The sequence below is a fragment of the Silurus meridionalis genome, chromosome 1, assembly GCF_014805685.1.
Source record: "Silurus meridionalis isolate SWU-2019-XX chromosome 1, ASM1480568v1, whole genome shotgun sequence".
Taxonomy (NCBI): domain Eukaryota; kingdom Metazoa; phylum Chordata; class Actinopteri; order Siluriformes; family Siluridae; genus Silurus; species Silurus meridionalis.
Genome location: NC_060884.1, coordinates 1387433 through 1415024, shown reverse-complemented (window position 1 = coordinate 1415024; position 27592 = coordinate 1387433). Strand labels below are relative to the sequence as shown.

The 27592-nt window shown below is 40.5% G+C and overlaps 1 protein-coding gene across 1 annotated transcript in view; it reads left to right on the top strand.

Annotated features, from left to right (window-relative positions):
* Positions 1-27140, top strand: part of LOC124393300 (alpha-1,6-mannosylglycoprotein 6-beta-N-acetylglucosaminyltransferase B-like) — an 80888-nt gene extending 53748 nt beyond the window's left edge. The window contains 11 exon segments of the mRNA XM_046860996.1: positions 10080-10211; positions 12609-12742; positions 13337-13467; positions 14849-14854; positions 20505-20660; positions 20771-20917; positions 21231-21347; positions 25090-25096; positions 25099-25163; positions 25458-25720; positions 26537-27140. Of these exon segments, the coding sequence (XP_046716952.1) occupies positions 10080-10211; positions 12609-12742; positions 13337-13467; positions 14849-14854; positions 20505-20660; positions 20771-20917; positions 21231-21347; positions 25090-25096; positions 25099-25163; positions 25458-25720; positions 26537-26735 (1357 nt within the window). The 3' untranslated portion in view covers positions 26736-27140.
* The last annotated feature ends 452 nt before the right edge of the window (positions 27141-27592 follow it).

Below are 27592 nucleotides of genomic sequence, written 5' to 3'. Positions count from 1 at the left end.
GAGGAGGCCTGGAGTGCAGTCAGCATGGAAAATTTCTCCCCAAGGTGTTTAATAGGGTTTGAGCTCTATAACAGGATCTTTTACCAAATCCAACCCATGGAAAACAGATCTTCATGGGGCTGGATTTGTGCACAGGGTGATCATCATGCCGGACCAGGTTTGGGTCTCGTAGTTCAAGCGAAGGGGAAAGGTATTGCTTCTGCATCCAAAGACGTTCTGTACAATTGTGTATTTCCAGATTTTAAGGAAAACACACGGATGGAAAAGTGAGGTGTCCATATTATTATTAACAATTTAGTTTCTGTTCTCACTCACGTCATAGCAGCAATAAACTTCCTGAAGTTAATGAGACTAGTAAAACTCATCGTTATTAGTTAGCGAGAAAATTAAAGTCTTCTGGCTTGAAGACGTCTGGAAACTTCATTTGATGTCGTCTTCTCCGTTCTACTCCATTTTCTTCTCATTAACGATATCAAAGGCATGGATTAAAGCACGTAATTGTTTTTGCTTCTTCAAAGAATTATTTAATAAGGGTAATAATCTATCCAAGGAGGCTGGGGATGTGTGTGTGTGTGTGTGTGTGTGTGTGTGTGTGTGTGTGTGTGTGTGTGTGTGTGTGTAAAATCCATCATTATTTAGATGATTTAAGGCAGCCAGTCATCGCATTACACCCACCCTGACCTCTAAATACACTCACCATGACCTCTAATTACACTCACCATGACCTCTAATTACACTCACCATGACCTCTAAATACATCCATCCTTGACCTCTAATTACACTCATCATGACCTCTAATTACACTCATCATGACCTCTGATTACACTCACCATGACCTCTAAATACACTCACCATGACCTCTAATTACACTCACCATGACCTCTAAATACACTCATCATGACCTCTGATTACACTCACCATGACCTCTAATTACACTCACCATGACCTCTAATTACACTTATCATGACCTCTAATTACACTCACCATGACCTCTAATTACATCCACCATGACCTCTAATTACACTCACCATGACCTCTAAATACACTCACCATGACCTCTAATTACATCCACCATGACCTCTAATTACACTCACCATGACCTTTAAATACACTCACCATGACCTCTAATTACACTCACCATGACCTCTAAATACACTCACCATGACCTCTAATTACACTCATCATGACCTCTAATTACATCCACCATGACCTCTAATTACACTCACCATGACCTCTAAATACACTCACCATGACCTCTAATTACATCCACCATGACCTCTAATTACACTCACCATGACCTCTAATTACACTCACCATGACCTCTAATTACACTCACCATGACCTCTAATTACATCCACCATGACCTCTAATTACACTCACCATGACCTCTAAATACACTCACCATGACCTCTAATTACATCCACCATGACCTCTAATTACACTCACCATGACCTCTAAATACACTCACCATGACCTCTAATTACACTAATCATGACCTCTAAATACACTTATCATGACCTCTGATTACACTCACCATGACCTCTAATTACACTCACCATGACCTCTAATTACATCCACCATGACCTCTAATTACACTCACCATGACCTCTAAATACACTCACCATGACCTCTAATTACATCCACCATGACCTCTAATTACACTCACCATGACCTTTAAATACACACACCATGACCTCTAATTACACTTACCATGACCTCTAAATACACTCACCATGACCTCTAATTACACTAATCATGACCTCTAAATACACTTATCATGACCTCTGATTACACTCACCATGACCTCTAATTACACTCACCATGACCTCTAATTACATCCACCATGACCTCTAATTACACTCACCATGACCTCTAAATACACTCACCATGACCTCTAATTACATCCACCATGACCTCTTATTACACTCACCATGACCTCTAAATACACTCACCATGACCTCTAATTACACTAATCATGACCTCTAAATACACTTATCATGACCTCTGATTACACTCACCATGACCTCTAATTACATCCACCATGACCTCTAATTACACTCACCATGACCTCTAAATACACTCACCATGACCTCTAATTACATCCACCATGACCTCTAATTACACTCACCATGACCTTTAAATACACACACCATGACCTCTAATTACACTTACCATGACCTCTAAATACACTCACCATGACCTCTAATTACACTCATCATGACCTCTAAATACACTCACCATGACCTCTAATTACACTCACCATGACCTCTAATTACACTCACCATGACCTCTAATTACACTCATCATGACCTCTAATTACACCCACCATGACCTCTAATTGGCCTCTAATTAGTCACCCAGTGGCTGATTACCCAACCAGACCTTAAATCAGCTACTGCTAGTCACCGTTAGCATAAAAACACTTTCTCTGTTTCTCACTTGTTGTTGTTGTTTTACGCTGCAGTGCATGCTGGGATGTGTTGGGGGCAGATGTGTGGCAAAAAGCATCATCATACTTTAGAGAAACACTGCAGGCTGGTTTAGTGTCACTGCGCTACATGAGATTAGTTTTACTACATTTTCACTATTTGACAGAGGCCTTTATCCAGAGCGACGTCCATGCAACTGAGCAGTTATGGGGTTAAGGGCCTTGCTCAGGGGCCCAGGAGTGGCAGCTTGATGTGGCTGGGATTTAAACTCATAACCTTTGTATCCAGAGTCCAATGTTTCAGAGAGTCTTCTACTGAGTCAATTCAACAAAGACAATCATGATGAAAGTGTGTGTGTGTGTGTGTGTGTGTGTGTGTGTGTGTGTGTGTGTGTTGTATTGTATTATGCTACATAAGCTCACACAATTGTCTTGTCAGTGTTGCGTTTGGTGGCAGATGCTGAAACCGAGACAACGTCGCCTTCGCACCTCGTTTATTTTTCATCTTTTTCTGTGCTTTAACACACATTTTCTCGCACCTCATTCTTTTTCCTCTATATTTAGATGCTTCGCTCACACATGTATGTGTATGTCTTTGTGTAAGTGTGTGTTTGTGTATATGTATGGGACTCTGTGTGTGTGTGTGTGTGTGTGTGTAGTGTACAGTATAATACAGTATAGAGAGCAGGGTATAGTGCTATAAGTTTTTAGATTTATAGATTTATTTAAATTGGTGATAACTATTTGTTATTGTAGAAATAATGAGAGTGTGATTTCAGTGTGTGTTTAATGTATTAATGTGGAACAGAGGCAGTTTTAATTTCATCCTAATCTGATCGAATCTCCGTCTGTCTGAGGCACTTCATTACTCTCCAATAGAGTTTCCTCCTCTCTTTCTTTCATAGTGCAAGTGATTTATCATCAAAATACACTCATAGAATAATTCAATTTCCTTCCCTCATCGTTATTCACTCTCTACATCACACACACACACACACACACACACACACACACACACACACACACACACACACACACACACACACACATTCAGTGTTCCCACTGGAACTCTGTGATCAGCCCATGACAATAAGTGTAACTATAAACAGATAAAAAGTTTTCATCATTCATTATGAAATTAAAAATGTAATTGCGTTAGTTGATGTGTTTAAAGAAGAATGGAACATCTGCATTCAGGCATTTACAGGAAACCAATCAGCGACGGTGACACCGTTACTGCTCTGGAGTTGATTCATTTCCCGTAACATCACGTTCCGCTCATGATTTTGTTTTAGTTACATGATGACGCTTTTTAACCTTTTATTGTCACATTTAAATTCATTGAACATCTGGGAAACATATTCTCACACTCACATTCTAGCAGCTGGAAACAGTCCTTTTTTCAAATACACAGTAATACACTCCATTACTCATACTCCAGGTTCCTCTGGAGAAACCTTTACTAGATCTTCTACACAGACTGCTACAGTGAAGGGTTTTCAAAGCAAAACCATTTCCATCTTCAAGTGTTTCTAAATGCCCAAAGAGCCTTTAAAGCCTTTTTTTGTATTTAGTACCAAACTTCAGAAAGGTTTGGTGTATTCAAGAGAAATGAACGTGCAGTGCTTTGAGGAAAAAAAATGTTCTTCATTGGTTCTTTAAAGATAATTTGATTTAAGTGAATCATTGGAATAGGGGTTTAGTTACACGTCCAGAAAAAAACCTTCTTTAACTCCAAAAATATACTTTTTATATTCCAGAACAATCCTTTTTCACCTCCAGAAAGGACTTTTTTTAAATCCAGGAAGATCCTTTTTCTACAAAAGAAACCTTTTCGGCTTCCAGATGAACCTTCTTCTTTTCCAGAAAGGACTTTCTTTATCTTATTCTCTTCCACAACAATTTGTATTTTTTTCAAGAAAGGATTTCCTTCTCTTCCTGGAAGAACATTTCTCACTTCCAGAATGAACCTTCTTTACTTCAGAAATGTTTTTTTTTTTTACTTCTCAGAAGATCCTTCTTTTCTTTTAGAAAGGACTTTCTTTACTTTCAGGAAGAATCATCCAGAAAGAATCTTCATCTATTCCAGGAAAGAAGAAGAACCTTTTTCTCTTCTCCTCACTTTTCTCATTCCCTCTTGTTCTTTCTCTTTCTTGAAGTTAATAAGATAAAAAAATGTACATGTTCAAATGCTGACAAGTGCCTGTGGATGATTTGTTACTATGGAAACCAAAATGTCTCAGATCAGAACCAGCGCATTAATATACTGTAAGAGCTGCTGTTCTGGAGAATTAATCAACCTGACAACCAATCAGCATCCAGAACTCGAACAGAGCTTTGCTATGAAACATGATTAACAGAAGGCTGTAATTCTCTTAAAAGCCTTTTAATGATACCGAACACAGGGCACTCTGGAGAGAGGGAGGGAGAGAGAGAGAGAGAGGAAGGGAGAAGTAAAAGGAAGAGAGAGAAAGGGAGGGAAAGAGAAGAAGGGAGAGAAGGAGAACAAGGGCTTCATAAATCTCAGAGACTCAATTAAACAGCGGCTAATGTAATTTTATATCCAAGGACTTATTTCAGAATTGTAATGAGAGAGGAAGATAGACAAAATGAAAGAGAGAGCGAGAGAGAGAGAGAGAGAGAGAGAGAGAGAGAGAGAGAGAGAGAAGATATTAGACTTTATATGAACCTGTAAAGGCAGAGCAACAAACCACTTGTGCAAAAATGCAAAGCAAAAACACACTGATACTATTTTTAATTTGTGCTAATGGAAGCAGTGCTGTAGCTTTAAAAATAAGTCATGGAAATGGGAAGGTCTAAAAACATGGAGATTACGAGTTATTCCATTCTTTTTTCGTTTATTACACAACAATATATTCCATTACCGATTCTCCAGGTCATGCTTCTGGTAGAACCTTTAAAAGATCTTTAAATAAAGGAAAGCCATTTTCCATCTTCAAGGCCACAGAGGCTTAAGTACCTGAAGAGCCCTTGATGATTTTACTCCCGAAGTAAAACTGTTTTGTAAAGGGTTATTTGAGAGTTCTTCAAGGGTTCGTTGGATGATAAAACGTTTACAAGTAGGTTTGATTTGGAGGAAAATTTAAAGATCTACTCACTATCATGAATCCAATTCACAGTGAAACCCCTGCTGTGTAAAACCCAAGACAAACTACACTCCTCAAACCCGCCTCTCAAACCTGCCTCTCAAACCAAACCCCCCATAAACCCACCTCTCAGATCCACTTCTCAAACCTACCCCTCAAACTCGCCTCTCAAATTCACTTCTCAAACCTGCCCCTCAAACTCCCGCCTCTCAGTGAACCCTCAAACCTGCTTCTCAAACCATACCCAACAAACCCCACCTCTCAAATGATGCTAATAAAACCCCACCCTCAAACACCCCACCCCAAACCTGCCCCTAAAACCCACCTCTCAAACCAAAGCCCTGTAAACCCATCTCTTAGATCCACTTCTCAAACCTGCCCTCAAACTCCCACCCCTGAATCTCGCTTCTCAAATCCACTTTTCAAATCTGCCCCTCACACCTGGCTCTCACTCAACCCTCAAACCTGCCCTCAAACTCCCACCCCTGAAACTCGCTTCTCAAATCCACTTTTCAAATCTGCCCCTCACACCTGCCTCTCACTCAACCCTCAAACCTGCCCTCAAACTTGTCCCTAAAGCCCACCTCTCAAACCAAACCCCTGTAAACACATCTATTAGATCCACATCTCAAACCTGCCACTCAAACCAAAATCTAAAACCCACCCTCAAATCATGCTAATTAAAACCCACTTCTCAAACACCCCACCTCAAACCAACCTCTCAAATCCACCTCTTAAACCTGCCTTCGAACACCCACCCTCAAACCCAGCCCCCAAACCCACCTCTCAAACACCCACCCCTCAAACCCCGCCTCTAAAACCCACCCCTCAAACACCCACACCAACAACCCCCCGTCCATCTGCCTCAAACCGAATTCTCTATTAATAGCTAAGTTTTTTAAACAGGTGCTTGGAGATTGTGCACAATTTATCACCGTTAGAACATGAAGTTGCTGTAATGTGAATTAATAGAACCTTAGTGAAGTAATACATGACTTTAACAACACACACACACACACACACACAACACACACATTATCCATTAAACAGGACATAAAGGTCTGGAGAATGTTCTGCAGCCATAAAGCAGTGTGTGTGTGTGTGTGTGTGTGTGAGTGAGACGGGGGTTTGTAGATGCAGCTGTTTCTCTCACCCCGCTGAGTCATTAGCACTCCGGAGTGCACTTCAACACCATCAGCTAGGGCACATTAAGAAGAGAAAGGCTGTAGAGGGCATCCATTATCTGTGTGAAGAGGAGCGAGAAGGATCTGAAATCATCAGCGGAAAGAGAGAGAGAAAGAGAGAGAGAGGGAGAGAAAGAGAGAGATGAAAGAGAAAACCATATTTAATGGATGCTATCATTTCCTCGGGTGTTAAGTACCGTCATTATAACCCTCTTGTACCACAACAGCCTACAGTCTCAGCACCTCCAGCCGTACCAACGATCCTTCGCTTTTTCAGAACCTCGGGCAGAGCTGGAACGTTGCGTTTTGTTTTAGCGCTACGCCAAAGAGCTGCTCTCAAATTCTCGATATTGGCCAGAAGCTGGGGTTAGTTATCTATAACAGTAGCGCTTACGTGCCAAAATTGTTACCTGAAACAGGTCCCACGTGATCAATGCAAGTCATTTAAATCCCATTCTGCCTGCCTTTCGTACACTTGTAGCAGTCACGCCCGAACACGTTGCATTTCTTGGCTCATTTCTGGAGCCAAACCTCCCCCCTAAAACATGAATTATTGATATGCTTTCCACTTCAGACCCCCCTAAACAAACAGTATGCTTCAGAAAGCCATATGTGAGCAGCACTGGGAGGAAAATTGCCTCATAAGTCATGTTCTGGGGCGGCATTGTGAAGCGTCCCGCTATAACCAAGGCTAGCCTTTAAATTCCTCATCTGGCAGAGATGGACATGAGGCGTGAGAGGCCAGCGAGGCATTAACCTCGAAGCTATTCATCACACAGGAGTATGGGAAAAAGATGGAGACCACTCACAAAACAGCATCCAACATGGCTGCCGGGAGAACGGAGCCCAAACGAGCAGGAGGCTGCAGGGGGACAGCATGTTAAATGTCTTCAGACGAAAAGAGCGAGAGAGAAGGGAATTTGGCTTTTAGACACAGTAAAGCCTGTGATTTGTCTGAGAGCGTGAGCGCTGATTGAAGAGCAGCCTGACACCCTGGAGGAGGAAAAAAAAGAAAAGAATGGCTTTCTAAAATGACAAGTTTAGAGAAAATGAACTAGTTCATGGTTCAAGAGCAGCAGGAAGCTTGTGTAGAAAATCCAAGGCCTGTCATGCAAGCAGGTGATGCTGGCAGGTTAGATCAACCATAATATAAAAACTACCTGCCTAATATTGTGTACTTTTCCCTTGTGCTTCCAAAATAGCTTTGACCTGTCAAGGCCTGGACTCCTCAAAACCTCTGGAGATGCGTTGTGGTATCTGACAGCGAGGTGGTAGCAGCAGATCCTTTAAAATTGTGTGAGGTGTCAGGTGGAGCCTTCATGAACTAATATTGTTATGGGATATCCATGAGTTGGATTTCTTTGGGGCCTTTGTGGTTAGGATGTGTTTGGGCTCTTCATTGTTCAGATTTTTGAGGCCTCCACGAGATGGACCTTTTTGGGGCCTACATGGTTAGGATGTGTTTGGAGCCTTAATGGTTGTTTGGGGGCTCCATGGGTCAGACTTGTTTGAGGCTCAATGAGTTGGACGTCTTTAGGGCTTCTTTGGAACAAACTTGTTTGGGGCTCAATGAGTTGGATTTCTATTGGTCTCCCATGGATCAGACTTGTTTGGGGCTCAAAGAGTTAAATTTCTTTGAGACCTCCACAGACTTGTCCACTATATATCTGACTTGTTTAGAGGCTCCATGGATAAGACTTGTTTGTCACACATGTCCCAAAGTTCTATGTAATATGATGAATCTATGGTTGGGTACAATTGCAAGAGGAAACTAAATGATAAGTGAAGAAATGTAAGGGAACATCTGATCTATGATTGTTCCAAGGAATTGTTTGTTTGGATTTAACACTTTAGAGCTTTAGAGTTTAAATTATACTTTTCATCTCTTGCTTCTGAATAATAAAAGTAACAAAAAAGGTGCAATTTTTAAATAACTTCAGCTGATCTTGCTGGTCATGCTGATCTGAGACTGTGCTCATGGTTTCAATCATCTAATGAGCTTTTGCTAAGATTCATTGTTATGTCTGGCCAAAAAACTTTCTAGGAACTTGTTTCTACAGGACGATGCGATGCAGTGAACTGTTTGTTCACTCTAAGGAAAAGTTTTGCCTCTGTTCTAATGATTTCTTTTGGATTTTGAGTTGGAAACTGTTGTGAATCCAGCCAATCAGATTGCAGCGCTGGGGAAAAGATTATGACTGCAGAATGTAGAACCTGTTTAGAAATCCATCAAAAGAACCACTACAACAATTTTTTCTTCTAAAGAGTGTGGAGAAACTTTTGGGGGAAAAAAAGAGGCTGGTGTTATTGATTTATTGATTTAGTTGTGGTGTGTGTTCATGTAGCGGTGTTGCTGGAGGCAGTTGCACACTTGGTTGGTTTTCAGGACTGATTTGCTCAGTGTGTGTGTATGAGGGTGTGTGTATGTATGTGTGTGTGGGTTTATCGACCGAACCACACACCACCCAGACGGACCGCAAACACCCAGAAACTCATTACGTCTTGATATACTCGCCTGCCGACTTCCTCTGAGCCGTTTGGAAACGTTTGCGACGAGTCGTCATCGCTAATGTAACGTGATGATGGAGTTTGGCGCACTTTTGTTCTTATGCTCGCTCGTGGAGATCCATATGAGATTGGAGATCATGTTGATGGTGTTGTGCATATATTAAGAGCCTGTGCGCTCCTGAAGCGCCATATTTAAGGAACTACAAATAGTAAATGAAACGGTCGTGGAATAGAATCCTGGAATCTGGTTGGTCAGAGGGTGTTATATTTACATCTTATGTTTACTCTTTTGGTTGGAGAATAGAAAGCTGGTGGTCGGGTTTCTCCAGCAGGAGGCCTGAGAGACGAGAACGAAAACAGATTAGTAGGAGGTCCCAAGAAGCCTCCTGTTCAATAATGAATTTTCTTCCATCAGTTTTAAACCCAAATGGAGAAATGTGTGTGTGTGTGTGTGTGTGTGTGTGTGTGTGTGTGTGTGTGTGTGTGTGTGTGTGTGTGTGTTTCTCTTGGGGTGTTACTGCTGTTTTAAAGTCTTTCCTTTCCTTTCTCTCGTTTCCTCTGTAGCTCATGCTACTACTTTTGATCATTGGTAAATGACCCAGTTGGAATTTATACTGGAAAAAAAAAACAAGATGTAAAATCTTTTGTTTGTTTGTTTGTTTGTTTGTTTGTTCAGCCTGTAAAGATTATGATGATGATGATGACGATATCTTAGAATTGATATAAAAAAGGAAGTGGATTCTGTGATCACGTGTGTAATGTTGGACTTTAAACTGTAACCCTGCACTTCTGTTGGAGCTGCTGCTCTAGAAAACTAATCCACACCTCTCCATGTGTTCCTGATCCTGACAGGTTCCTCGGAGTACCACCTGGACGAGGAAGTTGCCCCCTTACAGGACCTTTGCCCTTCGATCTCATCTACACTGACTACCACGGCTTACAGCAGATGAAGCAGCACATGGGGCTGTCCTTAAAGAAACACAAGTCAGTGTAGCACTTGTTCTTTTTTTCTCTTCTCTTCTCTTCTCTTCTCTTCTCTTCTCTTCTCTTCTCTTCATCCTTTTTTTAGTGCAGTCAATGTTACACAAGACAGTAATTATCCTGAATCGCTTTAATTAGAGCTGTGCTTAATCAGTTCTCCAATTTCTCCCTTTCTATCACACACACACACACACACACACACACACACACACACACACACACACACACACACAATTCATGCTCTCTTTTTTCTTATTTCCCTACCCCCCGAGGCTACTCTCTGAATTTGTCAAACCACAGTGATAAATGAACACAAACTGTGTGTGTGTGTGTGTGTGTGTGTGTGTGTGTGTGTGTTTGTGAAAGAGAAAGAAAGATGGTCAACAAATTGCAGTTATTCTGCTGTCAGGTTTGTGGTGAAATTAATGCTTATTGATCAAGTTGTTGAGTCTCTTGTTCACACACACACACACACACACACACACACACACACACACACACACACACAGTTGTCTATTACAAAGTTTTATTTATATTATACCACAGTAATTTGCCACACACACACACACACACACACACACACACACACACACACACACACACACACACACACACACTAGCATATAGAGTGGAATCATCGCCGTGTACTAACACAGATCACATTCAGGGCATGACTTTGTGGAAGGTCGTGATGATGTGATTCGCTCAGATCCGTTTTTGATCTTCACTCACGTGACCAAAAACTGACCAATCACGGCCTTTCAGGCTGCAGGTGGCTCTCTGTGTTCTTTCTCCGACCTCATCTAATCACCATCTCCACTCCATTCATAATGCATTAGCCAAAGGTCGAGACGATAGTGCTCTGTACGTGTCAATATCTTACATACACACACACACACACACACACACACACACCATGCTTTAATGCTTTAACGTCCACCATCCATTCATATTAGTAAAATGTATTTTCTTTTTTATTTAATTATCTATTTAATTGTTTGTCTGCTCTTGTGGTCCATCCTTCACAGTGCGACGTGTCATGCGTGCTGAAATGTGTTTCTGGTGTACAGAGTGATGATTTGAGTTCTTCCAAGCGTTCTTCTCTTCCCGAGTTCTCATTATTAACTCTCAACCTACCAACAGAACAACCTGATGTTTTTTGTTTTCTGCACCAGTCTGTGGAAACTCAGAACTGCTGCATGTATGATAATTGCAGGAGCTCAGCATTTAAAAAAAAACTCATGAAAAACAAAATCCTCTTCTCTTCTCTTCTCTTCTCTTCTCTTCTCTTCTCTTCTCTTCTCTTCTCTTCTCTTCTCTTCTCTTCTTCTTTCTCCCTGTCTCTTCCCCTATTTTTACTTCTCTTCTCTCTTTTCCGTCACTCAGCAGGGGAGATTGGTTGTTTCTGAAACGAGGCCCAAACAGAGATGCCATTTATATGTATATTTCTCCAGTCTGAAGAGATTCACAGATGTAATGATGCACTCGTTTTTCAGCGAGTTGCTGGACTTTGGTTTTTTTTTTTTATTACAAACAATCTGTACACCAGTCAGGTAGCATAGGATTGAATTTGTTCCACAGAGATGCTTCTGTCCCACTCGTTTTATTTTTATTTATTATTTTATCACTCTTTGTTTTGATGGCTCTGTGAATTGCTGAGCTTTTTATATCCTGGTGATTTTAGTGAGTTGTATTGACTCTCTCTCTCTCTCTCTCTCTCTCTCTCTCTCTCTCTCTCTCTCTCTCTCTGTTATTGTGTGCTCTTCTGTCACACCACTGACTTCCACTGAATAAAAGCGTTCTCCAGGCGGCAGCAGAAAGGTGTGATTGCTCCCAAGCTGCTTCGTTTCGAACCTGTCATTGCGGCTTTCGATTACAGTGGCGTGATGATTGTAGTCACCGAACGGCAAAACCCTGCTTTGGAGCGGTGAAATGACAGGAGAGACGGGATGCTGCCGTGTTCAGAATCAGGGGTTTGTTGTCAGAAGATCTCGCTGTTTGGATTCACGGTTCATTCCAGCTGCATTTTGAAGAAAAAAAAAAATTCTTCTCTACAGTTTAACCCCAGAGAGAAACTGATGCAAGGATCAAACTCTAATTTCCTACAAATCTACACGAACTACACGATGATGCCAAATGTATTGAGACAAACAATCGTATCTGAGCATGAAATTTTCCTTTCACTTGAACTTGGAGACCCAAAACCTGTTCCATCATGAGTTAAATTGGATTTGGTAGAAGATCTCTAAAATCTAGTAGAACATCTTCCCAGAAGAATGCAGCTTATTATAAGAGCAACTCAGGAAAGAAAGCACAGGCTAATTTCATGGTCAGACATCCAGAAATGTTTGCTCTTCTTGTGTTATTCATATGATCATTTTCCTTCCTGATGTTTTCCAGGTGCCACATCCGAGTCATTGACACGTTTGGGACGGAGCCGGTGTATAACCACGAGGAATACGCAACGTTACACGGCTACAGGACAAACTGGGGATACTGGAACCTCAACACCAGGCAATACATGACCATGTTCCGTAAGTACCACACTCAATCTAGACTTTCAATCTGTCCAGCGTTCAGGGTTCCAGAAAAGGTTTTGGGAAAAGTGTAAGTATTGTGAATAATACACTTTTTTATGAGTGTTTAATAATTTAATTAAATTTTGTATTTACACGCAGTTTTTGTGTCGCCGAAAAGAGAGGCTTACGAAAACGAAAAGTATAAAAATATTTTAAGTCTTTGCCGGAAAGTAAATAAACACCAGGCAGAAATGACAGGTTGGAAAAACGGGTGTAGACGAAAATATTGTATTGTTTTTATCCGGATTAGTGTGGCCTCAGTTACAAATTTTACTCCTGTTTGTTTTTGTAGAAATTTTTATTTATTTATTAATTTTTTCAAATAATTTTTTATTCTGAATTTGGGAGATGCTTTTATGGATTTATTGGTGTTTGTTTTTTGTGCTTGTATTTTGCAATTTGCATTTTATTTATTTATTTATTTTTTTAAGTCACACTAAAATTTAGACTGAAATATAATAAACAAAAAGCAGATTTATGTTTATAAATGAATAAATATAAACATTTATTATTGACTGTCTTCATCTCTCTCTCTGTCTCTCCACCCAGCACACACCCCAGATAACTCCTTCATGGGCTTCGTATCGGAGGAGCTGAACAAGACGGAGAAACACAAAATCCAGCAAAACAAAGTGAAGAACATGGCAGTGGTGTATGGCAAGGAGGCCAGCATGTGGAAGGTGAGGAGCAGAAAAAAAATGCAGCTTGATATAGAAATTCTGACCCAGAAACAGCTGAATTTTTTCACGTTCATGATTTTGGTCACCTCCCGAGTCTTTCCTGGTTTGACTATTTCAGTAGTGTCATGTGACGGCTTCGTAGACTCTATACAGGAAACGGTGATGATTATTTCACCTCTTGAATCATCTCGATGTTTCGTTCTTTTGTCATGTGACAGCCGTAGAGACTCTGTACAGGATCAGAAATAAACAATTTGGAAAAGACAAGGTTCGTGAGGTGGGAGCGTGGTGGTTGAGGCATTGGACTTTGCACCTGTAGGTCAGGAGTTTGAATCCCAGCTATACCAAGCTTCCACTTCTGGGCCCCTGAGCAAGGCTCTTAACTCCATAGCTGCTCAGTTGTATATAGGAACTGCCAATTGCTATAAATGTGGGGTGAGCAAAGAATTGAATTTTGCTGTATTAATCACATTCTAGTTTTTGCAATAAAAAAGAATGATGTTACCAGTGTGACCAACACGAAGCAAACGAATGAATTGTTTCTGGTTTAATTTGTGCTTGGCTGCATTATAATGTTTTCTTTCTTCAGAAAACGATCGAAAGTTTGTAAATAGATTTGGTTTTGCTGAAAATGGAACAATTTCTTTCTGCTCAAATAAACCAGGCAAACAAAGTAAAGAAAGATTCAAAGATCTGAATCTGCAAAAAAAAATGTAATAAATTTCCCATCACTGAAATCTCCGTGATTAAAATAAAAGATTTTTGCATATCAAGCATCTCATCCACAAACACATCTGAATACGCTCGAAATGTTCATTCTCTTTCTGTTCATTTTTTTTTATGCCAAAATAAATTCTCTTCAGGTGATGAGATGTTCTTGTCAGCAGTGTTTGTGCTTCTGCTTGGTGCACTGTTCCTCTGTTATCGCAACAACCACACTCTCAAAACTTTACGATAAAGATTTTACAGCGTTAATTAACATGGAAAGCATCAGGTCTGGTCACACATCTCTTTAAACCCCGGCGCGTTCCTCAGCAGCCGTGCTACGATAACAGCTCTATAGAAGAGCAGACAAGCTGGAAGATAATGTTATCTGTTCTCTGATAAAACAAAAAAAAATTAAGCCCTGACTTTAATTTTAGACTTAAATTACTTTTCAAAGGCGGTGTGTTGTGGCGTTGTGGGTTTTTTTTTTTTTTTTGTGAAAATGTAACACTGTCTAAATATATTACAGCTGAAATGCAGGAAGTAACTGTGTGGAGTCCAGAGAGTGTTTGGTAGACCAAACACTGTTCAGTTGTGCTATAGGAGAAAATGGGGCTTTGTATAACATACAGTTCTTTTCTTTTCTTTCTCCTATATTTCTGTCTTCCTGATGCAGCTACAGGTAAGATTTTTTATATATATATATATATCAATTAATTATATATTACACCCTCACATCTTCTGTCATCTCCTGTGAACTTTTCCTGATGATCACTAGAAACATTTTACTTTTTTCTCACTTTTTTACTCATATAATGTCCTTTTTTATTCCCACCACACATCCACTTGGGAATTTGGTAGCAATATACAAACTTCTATTAAATTTTTATTGTGATTTTAACAATAAACATCGTCTCAAAGCAGATTTACAGAGATAAAGCGCTTAAAGTAAAAGAATATAAAAAAAAGTTTGCTGCCTAAATTTTTGTTCCTTAAAACTAATAAATGAGCGAGTGGTGACTGTGGTAAAGGACAAACAACCTGAGATGGCATGAGGAAGAAACCTTGAGAGGAATCAAACTCTGAAGGAAACCTCATCCAAATCCTTTAAATATATTAAATATTATATAAATATATTATATAAAATCTATAGACAATAAATGCAATTCCTAATTGAGGAAGAGACCTCATGCTCATGACACACCACAATTCTAACATTGTTTCCCAGCAGACACCATGGCTTTCAAACATAGCCTCCATGGATTACACTTCCCAGCACTCCCATTCACCAGTATACCAGGTGGGATCAAAAAGTTTGAAGATGACGAGAGCTCAGGAAGACATTCGATGAGCTCAACCCTGAAAATGTCTAAATCATTCGGCAAAACGTGTACATGATGATCCCCAGAGAACGATCCACATGATCTCACTTCCGCACCCACCCTACCTGCCAGATTTGGCTCTTGCAAACTTCGCCCTGTTCCAAAGATGAAGATCTAGCTATAAGGTCGGCATTTTAAAACCATTGAGATGATCCAGCGCGAATCGCAGTAGGTGCTTGACTCACTTCAAAAAGAAGCCTTCCAGGACACGTTCTAGAAGAACACTGGGAGCGCTGTATTACTCCACTATTTTAAAGGTGAAAGTGTGGAAACGTAGATCAATAAAGTACTTTCTTGTAAACAGAGCTCGTCTCCAAACTTTTTGATATCACCTCGTATTGAGTAAACGCACCTGCTTCCAAATAAGCACACACACCTTCATACATACACACTTACCACAATATTATAGGACTGCATTTTTGTAAAATATACTCTCAGTATCCTGATTCATCTCTGTCTATACAAAAGCCTTTTTGTCATTAATTTTATTTCTAGATTTGCCTCAAAACATGCGTCTTTATCTGTCCTTCCTGAAATCACATGACAGAGTTAAAACAGAAAGGAACTAACTAAGATTTAGTTCTAAAGAAAAAGGTCTGCGGCTAATATTTGGTGATGCATGGACCTCCCGATAGATTTTTTGGGAAAATACATTTAGTTAAAATCTGAGATTTTGGGGAAAATATATTTTGAGCTAACTGGGTGAAGCATAAGACCTGTGTTTGGCTCTTAATTTTTGCCATTGCTTTATATTTCTGAGCCTTATTTCCTAGTTAGAGGGGAACTTATTACAGCTGCCTTCTCTATTCTGGATGGTGCCTTGAGAAAAGTTCTTCACCACCCAGTCAGAGAACTATGTGTGACGTATTGATACAGAGGTCCTGTTTTCTTGCGAGTGTGTGTCACTCCTTTCTAGAGTTTCTTTGCTCTGCCTCGGGTTGTGAGTTCCTTCTTGTGCAATTTAACTTCATCAATAAGCTTTCTTGGCGAAGGCATTTACTCTGAAATGGATCTCGGGGCTGAGGTTGCAGTCTTCTAGGTGGAACCGAATTGAGTTTTGTGTTGTTTACTTCGGGTCTGCAATCAAAGCTGTATGGCTTTGCCTGTTAAATTGGCTCTCGTTGCCTGTGATTCTGCAGAGCTGAGAATTTTGATATCCTCAAGAGCTGGCATCTGCACATGGAAAAAAAGAAGTTTTAGGCCTTCTGAGACGGTTTTGCTTATTCTGCATACAGAGCTTTTTCACCAACATTTATCATTATTCTTCCTTGTTTCCACATATACCTTCTGATTTAATGTCCTAATCTTCTATTGTTTATTCATCTTTCTTTACAATTCATCCTCCTTTCCATTTTCCCTTTGACACTTTATCTTAATTTCCATTTTTATGGGTTATTGCTTAGATTTCAGTTTTTTTGTGAATCTACTTATAATCTCTTTCACTCCTTAAACTTTTCTATATTTGCTCTCCATGGACCTTCTGGTCATTTTCTATTCCCCCGCCTGTAGTTGAAGCGAAATCAGGAGTAGAATGAAAGGTAAATTAGGGGAATATGGGGCTTTCATGGCGAGACTCTGATGGGGGCATTCAATAGCCCAAATGGTATTATGCTTTGCTCAAACTCATGGAATTTATCCAGTTATTTGCTGATTCCACACTTGCTGTGTCAGAAGTAATGGAGTAAGATACTCACCCTTCATCACATCTCAGGTATACTAAAACATGACCATCTCACTCATTTTAGGACCTTCTCTAAACCTTTCCCACAAAGTTAGTGCTCTGAATTGTAGAGAATGTCTTTTTTGTATGTAAATTCCATGAAGCAAGCTCACATTCCAGCAAGCTCCATAAAGACAGTGTGTTAAGTTTGGCATGGAAGATCTTGGGTGTTCTTCACAGGCTTAACCCTACACCTTCTCACTAAACATCAGCACCCAAAATCACGAATAATCTCAGATACTCTTCCAGAAGAACAAATAACACATATGTGTCAAACTTTAAGAGGTTTAAATTTCCAATAAAGATCCTTTACAATGACTTCTACAGAAATAAGTGTATATATAAGCATTTGAGGTAACCACCGATTTACATCCACATATTCCTTCTAAACCTGAAGATTCTTTAGCCTTGTCTTTAAATTCATGTTTTGGTGATGCTTTGCTTGTAAGGCTTCCCCTGAATCCAACTTCTAAGGCAATCTTAAAATTGAGTCCCTCTCTGTTTTCAGCATTTAGCCCTGGAGATAACCCCCTAATTGGTTTGGAAAATCCTCGCAGAACAAGCTATCGATCTCTGTGCTCTCCATTCATGTCTACACACAACACAGTAGAAGAAGCTTGGTTAGCAACACAGGGGAAGTCAATAGCAATGACCTGATCACATTGAATTTCAAGAACCAGAATTTTAACATTACTCGAACAAGCAGACAAAAGTCAGATGAATGCATTCCTACTTTGTTAAGGTGCAAAAAAAGGTTTCTATCCAAACTCTTTTCCACATAGAAATCCCTCTCTCCAACCTCTGACCCCTTCCTCTTTCTGCCATTAGAACATGTGTTAAGGGAGTTTTTGGATAAAAGATGTAACGATATATTTGAGCTTCGAACCAAAACCCCTAAATCCCATCATGAGAGGACACTGTGTAACAGCAGCTCAATGCGATTCTTCCTCCCATGGCTCAATTTGACATTAGTGCCCTTGTGCCATTTACCTTCTACGAACTTCAACACACCTTTCAGGCTTTTTAACTGAGGTATGCTTTTATTTAAAATACCCAGGTGACATTACTAAGATGGGAGAAAGAAACTATTACAGCGAACAAATACGAGTTGGTATCAGAAAAGTGCAAGTCTAGTTTAGTAATATGCCAACAGGTGGCAGCACAAGGCTGCATGCACAGTCACAGGGAGCACCAACGTTTCTAAGTTAGTGCGCCAAAAGACACAATTGTGTAGAAAGTCTTTGGATGCAGTATAATAAAATTTTTCCTTCACTTGAACTAGGCGACCCAAACCTGTTCCAGCATGGCAATGCCCCTGAGCACAAAGCTCGAGCTCTAGGAAGATCTGGTGTACATGGTTTCAAAAGGAAGATCTTGAGTGTCCTGCTATAGATTTAACCTTAACTCTATTGAACATCTTTGGGATAAATGCGAACACTGACTGCACCTACACCTCACCTACCAACACCCTTGTGGCTGATGAACACAAATGTCCACAAGCACACTCCAAATTCTAGCAGAACAACTTCCTAGAAGAGTGGAATTATAAGAGCTAATTGAAACTTAGTGTGGAATGTGATGTTCGAAAAGCACATACTAAACATATGACCACAAACTTTTCTCAATATATTATATGTACACAGAACAAAATTATAAACGCAACACTTTTGATTTTGCCCCATTTTTAATGAGCTGAATCTAAAGATCAAACACTTTTTTTATGTACACAAAAGACTTATTTCTCTCAAATATAGTTCACAAATCAGTCTAAATCTGTGCTAGTGAGCACTTCTCCTTTGCCTCCTTCATCCATCCACCTTACAGGTGTGGCAGATCAAGATGATGATTAGACAGCATGATTATTGCACAGGTGTGCCTCAGGCAGACCACAATAAAAGGCCACAGTTCAGTGTATATATATATATATATATATATATATATATATATATATATATATATATATATACAAATATTTATATATAAACAGTACATCTCCACAAATGCAATAAAATCTGAAGGTTGTGAAAAAGTTTTAAATGTCATGCTTTTCTAAATGAGTGACTTCATGATTTGATGTGAAAATGATATAAATTGGCTCTATTATAGCGAGAAAAAAAAGAGCTTTCAATCCAGCATCATTGTTCCACCAGGTTCTCGCACCTCAGCTAATCTCCCCACCCCCCAATTTCAGATCCAGCCAGCTTTAAAAAGCCATTAGGAATACGTGAGCAGATTTCACAAGCATGGTTTGACTCTTCAGATCCAGAAACTTGCCACCTGCTTAACATTCTGGCAGCGACGGCGTTCTGCCGAGAGGCTTGTCACAGCGAGTGTTTAGCGTGAGGGGGCAGTCGTCTCTTTGAGGTGCTGCCAGGTGACATTTGGAAGGGTTCGGAAACTTAACCTGAGGGCTAAGTGGGTGGCTTGAGGTTGAACGGTGAATATAGATTAGAAAAAAAGGGACAGCTGGTGGTAAAAAATACACAATAATGAATGATTCAGATGCACAGTGATGAATGATTTAGCATGAGGGATTTAAAGATGTTGCTGCTGTTATTAATAAAGCTCCGTATTGCCTTTCGGAATGAAGTGATACAGCAGCGAGAAGATGCTGAGCATCGAAATAAACCTAATTGGTGTCGAGAATATTGCCTATTTACTGATGCATGAATGATCCTGAATCTATTTTTTACTTAAACAAATACAACTTATGTTTAATTTACCAACTTATCTTATAGACTAGCTCAGAAAATAGCACTTGATCCAGTTGGTATTAAATTCTACAACTAAGAAGCCATAATGAGGGAAGTTTTTTGGGAATTTCCAAAGAAAATGGTAATATGGTAAAGCCCAGAGGAGGCCTAATGTGCATAAATGTTGACATCTTGGCATTGATTTTGACTAAACCTGTCATGTGTATGCTCTCGGGTTGATTGTGGTTCTACTGCAATAAACTCTATTTAGCTTTTTCTCATCCAACTTTATTGAAGTATTACTTTTTTTTAGAATCTTATTTTCAGGCAATATTAGCAAATAATTCAACACCCAGCTACTATTGCGGGAAATGTTGGTGCGATAGAAGCTACATTTCTATTTTTATTTCTCTAATTAATAAAATAATAAAGCTATTGTAGCTATTTCTTATAATTTACAGTGGCAATTTTCAACTAGGAAGTTAAGCAACTTTGTAAGCAAATATTTGTTTATGTTTTGGATTTTTGCAACCCCAGGGTAAAGAGAAGTTTCTTGAGATCCTACATCGCTATATGGAAGTCCATGGGACGGTGTACTATGAGACACAGCGCCCCCCGGAGGTCCCTGCTTTTGTTAAAAATCATGGTTTGCTGCCTCAACAGGACCTGCAGCAGCTTTTACGCAAGGCCAAGGTGACCTTTTATTCCACTCAACAAGTCTTCAAGTCTCACACTGTTCATCTGCTTTTGTTTTTATCGTTCATAATTCCAAAGATTATATTTTAAACTTTTTCCCCTTCCAGCTCTTTATCGGCTTTGGGTTCCCTTATGAAGGCCCCGCCCCTTTAGAAGCGATAGCCAACGGATGCATTTATCTGCAGCCAAAGTTTCGTCCTCCACACAGCTCTCTCAATCACGAGTTCTTCAGAGGGAAGCCGACATCCAGAGAGGTAAGGGCTTCATATAGAAAGAGTGAGTTACCCAGGAAGTGATGAGGTTCTTCGAAAGTTTAGAAGAATTATAAGAACAAGTTGTTCTTTCAGAAAAATATTGAATTTAATCTTCTTTTGTACAAGATCAGCATCTAAACCTAAACTCTATTAAGAAATTTCCCCACTGTGGGACGAATAAAGGTATATCTTATCTTAATTGTGTGGATCCTCAGCTCTATCAAAGATTAAAAAAAAAAAAAAAGGTGCTCTAATATAATTTATTCATCCTTTGATGGGAAATGTACATAACTCGTTCTTCCTCTTCATCCAGGTCTCGTCTCAGCACCCATACGCCGAGCAGTATATAGGCCGACCTCATGTCATGACCGTTGACTACAACAACTCTGAGGAGTTTGAAACGGCTGTGCGTGAGATCATGAGGATAAAGGTGAGGATAAAGGACAAAAAATAAACTAGTAAAGCAGCCAGTGGCTGAACTTCCTGAATGGATACATTTACAGACCATTACATAAACACTGGCGGGCAGCTTCAGGGTAACCATGGAAACTGTTTCCGACTTTATTGATGGTTGATAATAATTCGTCAGAAAATCTGAGACAAAAACCGTAGGTGGTGAAGCCAAGAGTGTGAGGACGAAAGCTGTAGCACAGACATAGTTCTTTAAGGGTTCTTTTAGGGTTCTTTGGATGATTAATTGTTCTTGTTTTCTTAAAAGGTTCTCCTGTTAAGGCTTTTTGGTAGGAAAACAGTGTGTGGCTGTATATTATATAACAATCATTATATAAAAATTGTGTGCCTCCAAGTTTGTGGTACCAGATTGGTGAAGAACCACATATGGCTGTTAAAGTCAGGTGTTCCTTAGGGGCCACAGCCTCTATAACTTTGAGATGGGCTACCAGGTCCGCAAACCATGATATTGGTAAACTTTGCCCCTGATAGTAAACCTTAGGAACTTTCTGTTCAGAGGAAAAATGGGTATATGAAAGCACACGTCCCTCAGATCTATCGCGACAAACCAGTCTTCAGACCTGATTTGAGACACAACTTGTTTTAGCAAGAGCATCTTAAAGCTAAGCTTCATGAGTGAGCAGTTCAACTGATGCATATCTAAAGTGGGACACTGCCCCCCATCCTTCTTGGAAACTATGACGCACCGGCTGTGGAACCTGTACTCTTTGTCAGGGAAAGGGACCACCTCAATGGCCTCCTTTCTTAGTAAAATGTTTACTTCTTGTTGCATGACCAGAGCCTCCTCGGTACCCACTAGAGTGGAAAACCTCATTAAACCATGGTGGCACCGCGGTGAGACCTGAACTGAATCTTGTAGCCTCTTTCTGTATTGCACAGGACGCATCGGGACATGTCTGACAGGAGTTTTCAGACTGCCAGATAGTCCACTAAGTCTCAGTCTCTCGAGACTGACCTCTGACATGCCTAGGGCAACATGAGTGGTGCCCTGAAGCTGTTTTAGAGGCCCCGTAGGAGGCAAGGTTGGCGGGGTTAACGAAACAATCTCCTGAGGCTCCACCTGTGACGGTGCGGGCTGTGAAAGCAAAGTTCTCAGGTTTGTCCTGCATGGCGCACCCCTCATTCCCAAAGAGGTGGAGCGTTGATCTCTCTCCGCGGGGGGAAGAAACCACCCAATTGCACTCTTCCGAACACTGAGAAATGCAATGGATCTGGAAGGAGAAAGGGACGTGCCTGTCTTTATTCCCTCTGCCAGATTTATTTGCGAACCCCACAAATCTAACTGCCGCTTTGCTTTGGCAGAAGTGGGACCAGAACTGAGAGGAACGCAAAGAGCGGAGTGTATGCATAAGCATGCATGCACAATGCGGGCAGTCAGCTTCCTTGGCATCATGCTCCACCCCCAGCCATAAAATAACACACTTAGCCTAAAGGATTGCTTACCTTTTTTATTACCTTCTTACCTTTGGCTTGCCATAGCGAAACCTAAAAGAAAAAAGAACAGTCACAGTTCTGTCTCCATCGCACATACTTTCATAGCTTTCTGGTTGCTACGTCACTCAGCTGGTGACGTCACGTGGTTCTATTGGACAGATTACACACTTGGTTCAAAGCGTGGTCACACAGAGGTGTTCACAAAGTCTTGTTGACGCAGCTCGAGTTTCCCAAGGAGAGACACAGATTTTGACTTTTAAACATCGATCGGATAAAAGTGTTCAAGGAAATAGGTATTTATGGGAAGAGCCACTGGAGTCATCAATCACCATGACAACGCTCAGTCTTTTGTTAAGACGCCGCTTGTTTCAGAAACACACACGCGCACACACACACGCACACACACACACACACACACACACACACACACACACACACACACACATTCACAATTATGATGCAGTGCTCAGGTTATTGTGTGAAAACAGACTTTACAGTTTAGCGCTGTTGATTAGATCGTGTGCAGCTGTTCCAGTCGAGGAAGCATGCACACACACACACACACACACACACTCAGACACACAAATGCACACCAAACACAGAGACACACACACTCCCGCATTTACACATTGATTAGTGGTTCATTTGTTCCTTTTGAATTAATTATTGAATCATGAACAATCAATCAATTAGAGAGTCATTATTATAGAAAGCGATTACATCGGGTTTAGATCGGATTTAATCTGATTACTGAGGGACGACTGCAGCGGTGCTGTGAATCTGCCTAAATGATCTAAAGAGTGTAATTATGAGGATTATAAGGATTACTGGCTTTTTCATACAATACTAATAATAATTTCAGCAGTCATTTTTGGCTCTTCCTGTTTGAAGAGTGTGTGGGCGGAGTTAGAGGAAGTGCCTATCACTGATTTGCTAAAACATTTCTAGTTTATAGACTCTTTTTCCCTTCACACAATTTCTTTGATCTGTTTGCACATAGTAACAATTCTACATCACTCCTGGAGGTTGTCTACGTCTCTTATTTTCAGACACAGAAAATAAGCGACTCTTCAAGTCTTTTTCACATCGAGTCATTCCTGTATGTAGTCAGATTTAAGTTTCGGCTTCTTTGCTTTTGTTACAATTGTTGTGTTTAATGATGTAAAATAAAATGATGTTATTCTGTATTTAATACCTCACATTCCAGAGAAACCCTCAGATGCTGATGGCTTCTGCTAATAAACATTCAGAGGAACATGTTTAATAAAATCCACTAGTGTGGTCCTTCACAATCAGTCTTACTGATGTCTGAGTAACACAACACATTCACCCACAGACCGTGTGTGTGTGTGTGTGTGTGTGTGTGTGTGGTTTGGACATGTCAAACTGCTCCAGCAAACATTTCTCTGGAATCTCATGTGGTTTAAAAACCCCGAGATCAGTCGGTGGAAAGCATTAATTAGGAGCTGTGGATTCGGGCAGCTTCGCTCTCGGCAGGAGCAACGAGAACATCGATCCGTAAAGCCCTGAGCTCCTGCTTGCCGCAGGAAATGGACATTGATTTGAGCTCTGTGGGGAGTCGGAGCAGATCGGAGAGGAGAGGAGAGGAGAGGAGACGAGACGAGAGAAACAGCCCTGGACCTGCTGCAGGATGGTGATGTTAGAGAAGATTAGAGGGAAGCAGTGGAGATGTGGAGCTAATGTACTAATGACGACACACTGAAATGTAGCCGAGCGTCACTGTGCGTCTACAGTAAATGAGTTCAGTTTCAGGTTTAACGCTCCGGATTTCTATAAATCTCACGGATAAGAACTGAATAATCATCTTCACTTGTCTTACTGATAAAATTATTTATTTATTTTTAGATCCTGAGTCAGAGGAAAATCCTTTCAATTAAATATCATAATCAACTTCTGTGTGTTTACAGATCAACAGTCTCTAATCACCAACCAGGAATTATCTATCTATCTATCTATCTATCTATCTATCTATCTATCTATCTATCTGTCTGTCTGTCTGTCTGTCTGTCTGTCTGTCTGTCTGTCTGTCTGTCTGTGTCTGTCTGTCTGTCTGACGATTTGAACTGTGCAGTGTTTCATGCTCACGTGTGGAATCAAGGAAAATAAAATTTCAAAGTGAAGGCAATTCAACACTTTTTATGCTGTGATTAACATTTATAAGTAAGTGTGTGTGTGTGTGTGTGTGTGTGTGTGTGTGTGTGTGTGTGTGTGTGTGTGTGTGTGTGTGTGTGTGTGTGTGTTTTCAGGTGGATCCATTTTGCCATATGAGTACACGTGTGAGGGAATGCTTGAGAGAGTGCATGCTTACATACAGAATCAGGTAAGTGTGTGTGTGTGTGTGTGTGTGTTTGGGTGGGTGGGTGTTAGACAAAGTACGTTAGAGAGAATCAGAAATGAAAAAAAAGAAAAAAACAGAATGATAGATTTACAGAATATTATTAACAATTAACAAGAAAGAAAGGAATAAAAAAGAGGGGGAAAGAAAGTGTGGATTAGTTAGGGAGCAAACAAGTGAAAAAGAAAAATAATAAAAGAACGAATGCTAAAGAACAGAATTCTATAAATCTGTCAATATTTGGACAGAAACTCTGTATTTCTGTATTTATTGACGCAGGAATTTTGTGCTTCGGAGACCCCGTTCCCCCCCGTAAATGTGTCTGTGGTTTGGCCCAGGGGCATGTTCATGCAAGTGGGAGAGTCGGGGCAGGTCTCATGGGCAGAGAACTCCACAGCGCCCCCCTGCTGGCCTCCTCTCAGTGCTCTGAGATTTCGCATGTCAGCCGAGGGCCAGTCATGTGTGGATGCCTGCAGGAGCTCGGACCTGGTGTGTGAACCAGCTTTCTTCCGCTACATCAATAACAAGGAGGCACTGAGCAAGTGAGTGATCTTGACCTTGATGACCTCCACACTGACCATCATGATTAGTACAATATCTTGCTAATCTAACTTGCTAGCTAAAGGCTTTTACTGTTACTGTTGTACATTGTATAGGAGCTAGTTCATCACTCTTAAAAGCTAATAACCTTCACATTACCCTTTAAGGTTACTATGGTACCTAGCTAGTTTACCTTGTTAGCTAGTGACCTTCAAAATGACCAAATTACTCGTGTTCTCTGTATAATAGCTTGTATAGTAGCAAGATAATCTATACAGATAGCTAACAACCTCCATGATGACTGTTGTATCCTGAAAGTAGAAAGCGAATCTATTTTAATATCTACAGCTACTGCATGATCGACAAACAGTGGCACTCCATGAGCTTGTTGAACAATTTCAGCGGGAATTTTGGAATTGTAGAATTTCCTTTATCGGTATTTTTTTATCCTGGAATAGACGCTGTTGAAAAACCCGTCTCGTATTTCTGCATTCGGAAGCGACCTCAAGTTCTGAACACATCATCGAGTGAGAAACCCGATTCAGAATATGAGAAACTTTCACTGTCGAGCGAGCTACTGTAACTCTCTTCCATTAGTTCGCTTTTATTTCAATGAATCGCAACGTTTTTTCTGTCCATCCTCCAGGATTTCTCTCCTTCTCGCTATTTTTTTCCAACATTCATCTCTTTCATTTAAACTGCTCTCTCTCTCTCTCTCTCTCTCTCTCTCTCTCTCTCTCTCTCTCGCTCTATTTCCACTCCGCCCATCCTCTGTATCCTCTGCACCACCTGGTTAATCTCTCTGGTCTGGTTTGCAGGTTGCAGGTGCAGTGCGACGTGGTGGAGTTCGAGATGAATCACGTTTTCCCGGCGTTCTCAGCCACGGCACGTGAATGCGGTTTGCAGAAGGAGCCCCTGCTGTTCAGCTGCGCCGGATTTGCCAACAAGTACCGCCGTGTGTGTCCGTGCAGGGATTTCCGGAAAGGACAAGTAGCTCTATGTCACGACTGCTTATGATGGATTTCTCCTCAATTCCTCGATTTCCTCCTCGTGCTCAGCGGGAAAAGAAATCTGCAGATTTGGAACAGCGATTCCTGGCCAGACTTCAGCCTCGATTGTCCCCCAGGGTAACAAAGTTCCACAGGACAAAATAAAAGTTATTCTGATTCCTTTCCAAACTTGTGAAGGAAATACGGTTGGGCAATTGGGTCTTGTATCATGTGTTTAGTTCCTGAGGGGGATCTGGCAACCCTGACGACTTCATACAGGGCGAACGAACACGAACACAAACTTCCACCTGCATACAACAGACTTGTGCAAAAGATTGTTTTGTAATGGGACTGAAATATTTAAATGTAGACTGTGAATTTTTATCACCAGTTTGTGATGTAACTTATACAACTAATAAAACAAAGACACCGATTTGTTCCGTTTTTTTTTTCTTCTTCTCAAAACTGGACTTTTACATTTGCATCACGTAGGACCTCATCAGAGAGACGAGAAACCAGCAAGATCTACACCGATGGAAGGAAAAATCATCAAGAGTCAACAATCAGACACGTGAATTCTGCATCCTGATTGGTCGAAAACGTTATAAATTCTCTGGAGCATCAGGATTATGCATAACATCAAAAAGGTTTGCGGACACCTGGTCATAAGTATGGTATGTGCTTTTTGAGCATCGGATCCCACATTTGCTTTAATAATTCCCTCCATTTTTTTGGGAAGATGTTTCACTAGATTTTGTGGAGACTTGTGTTCCTCAGACACAAGGGTGTTAGTGAAGTCAGGTACTGATGTAGGTGAGAAGATGAGGAGACCTGTGGTGCAGTCAGCGTTCACATTCATTCCAAAAGTGTTCAGTAGGGATAAGA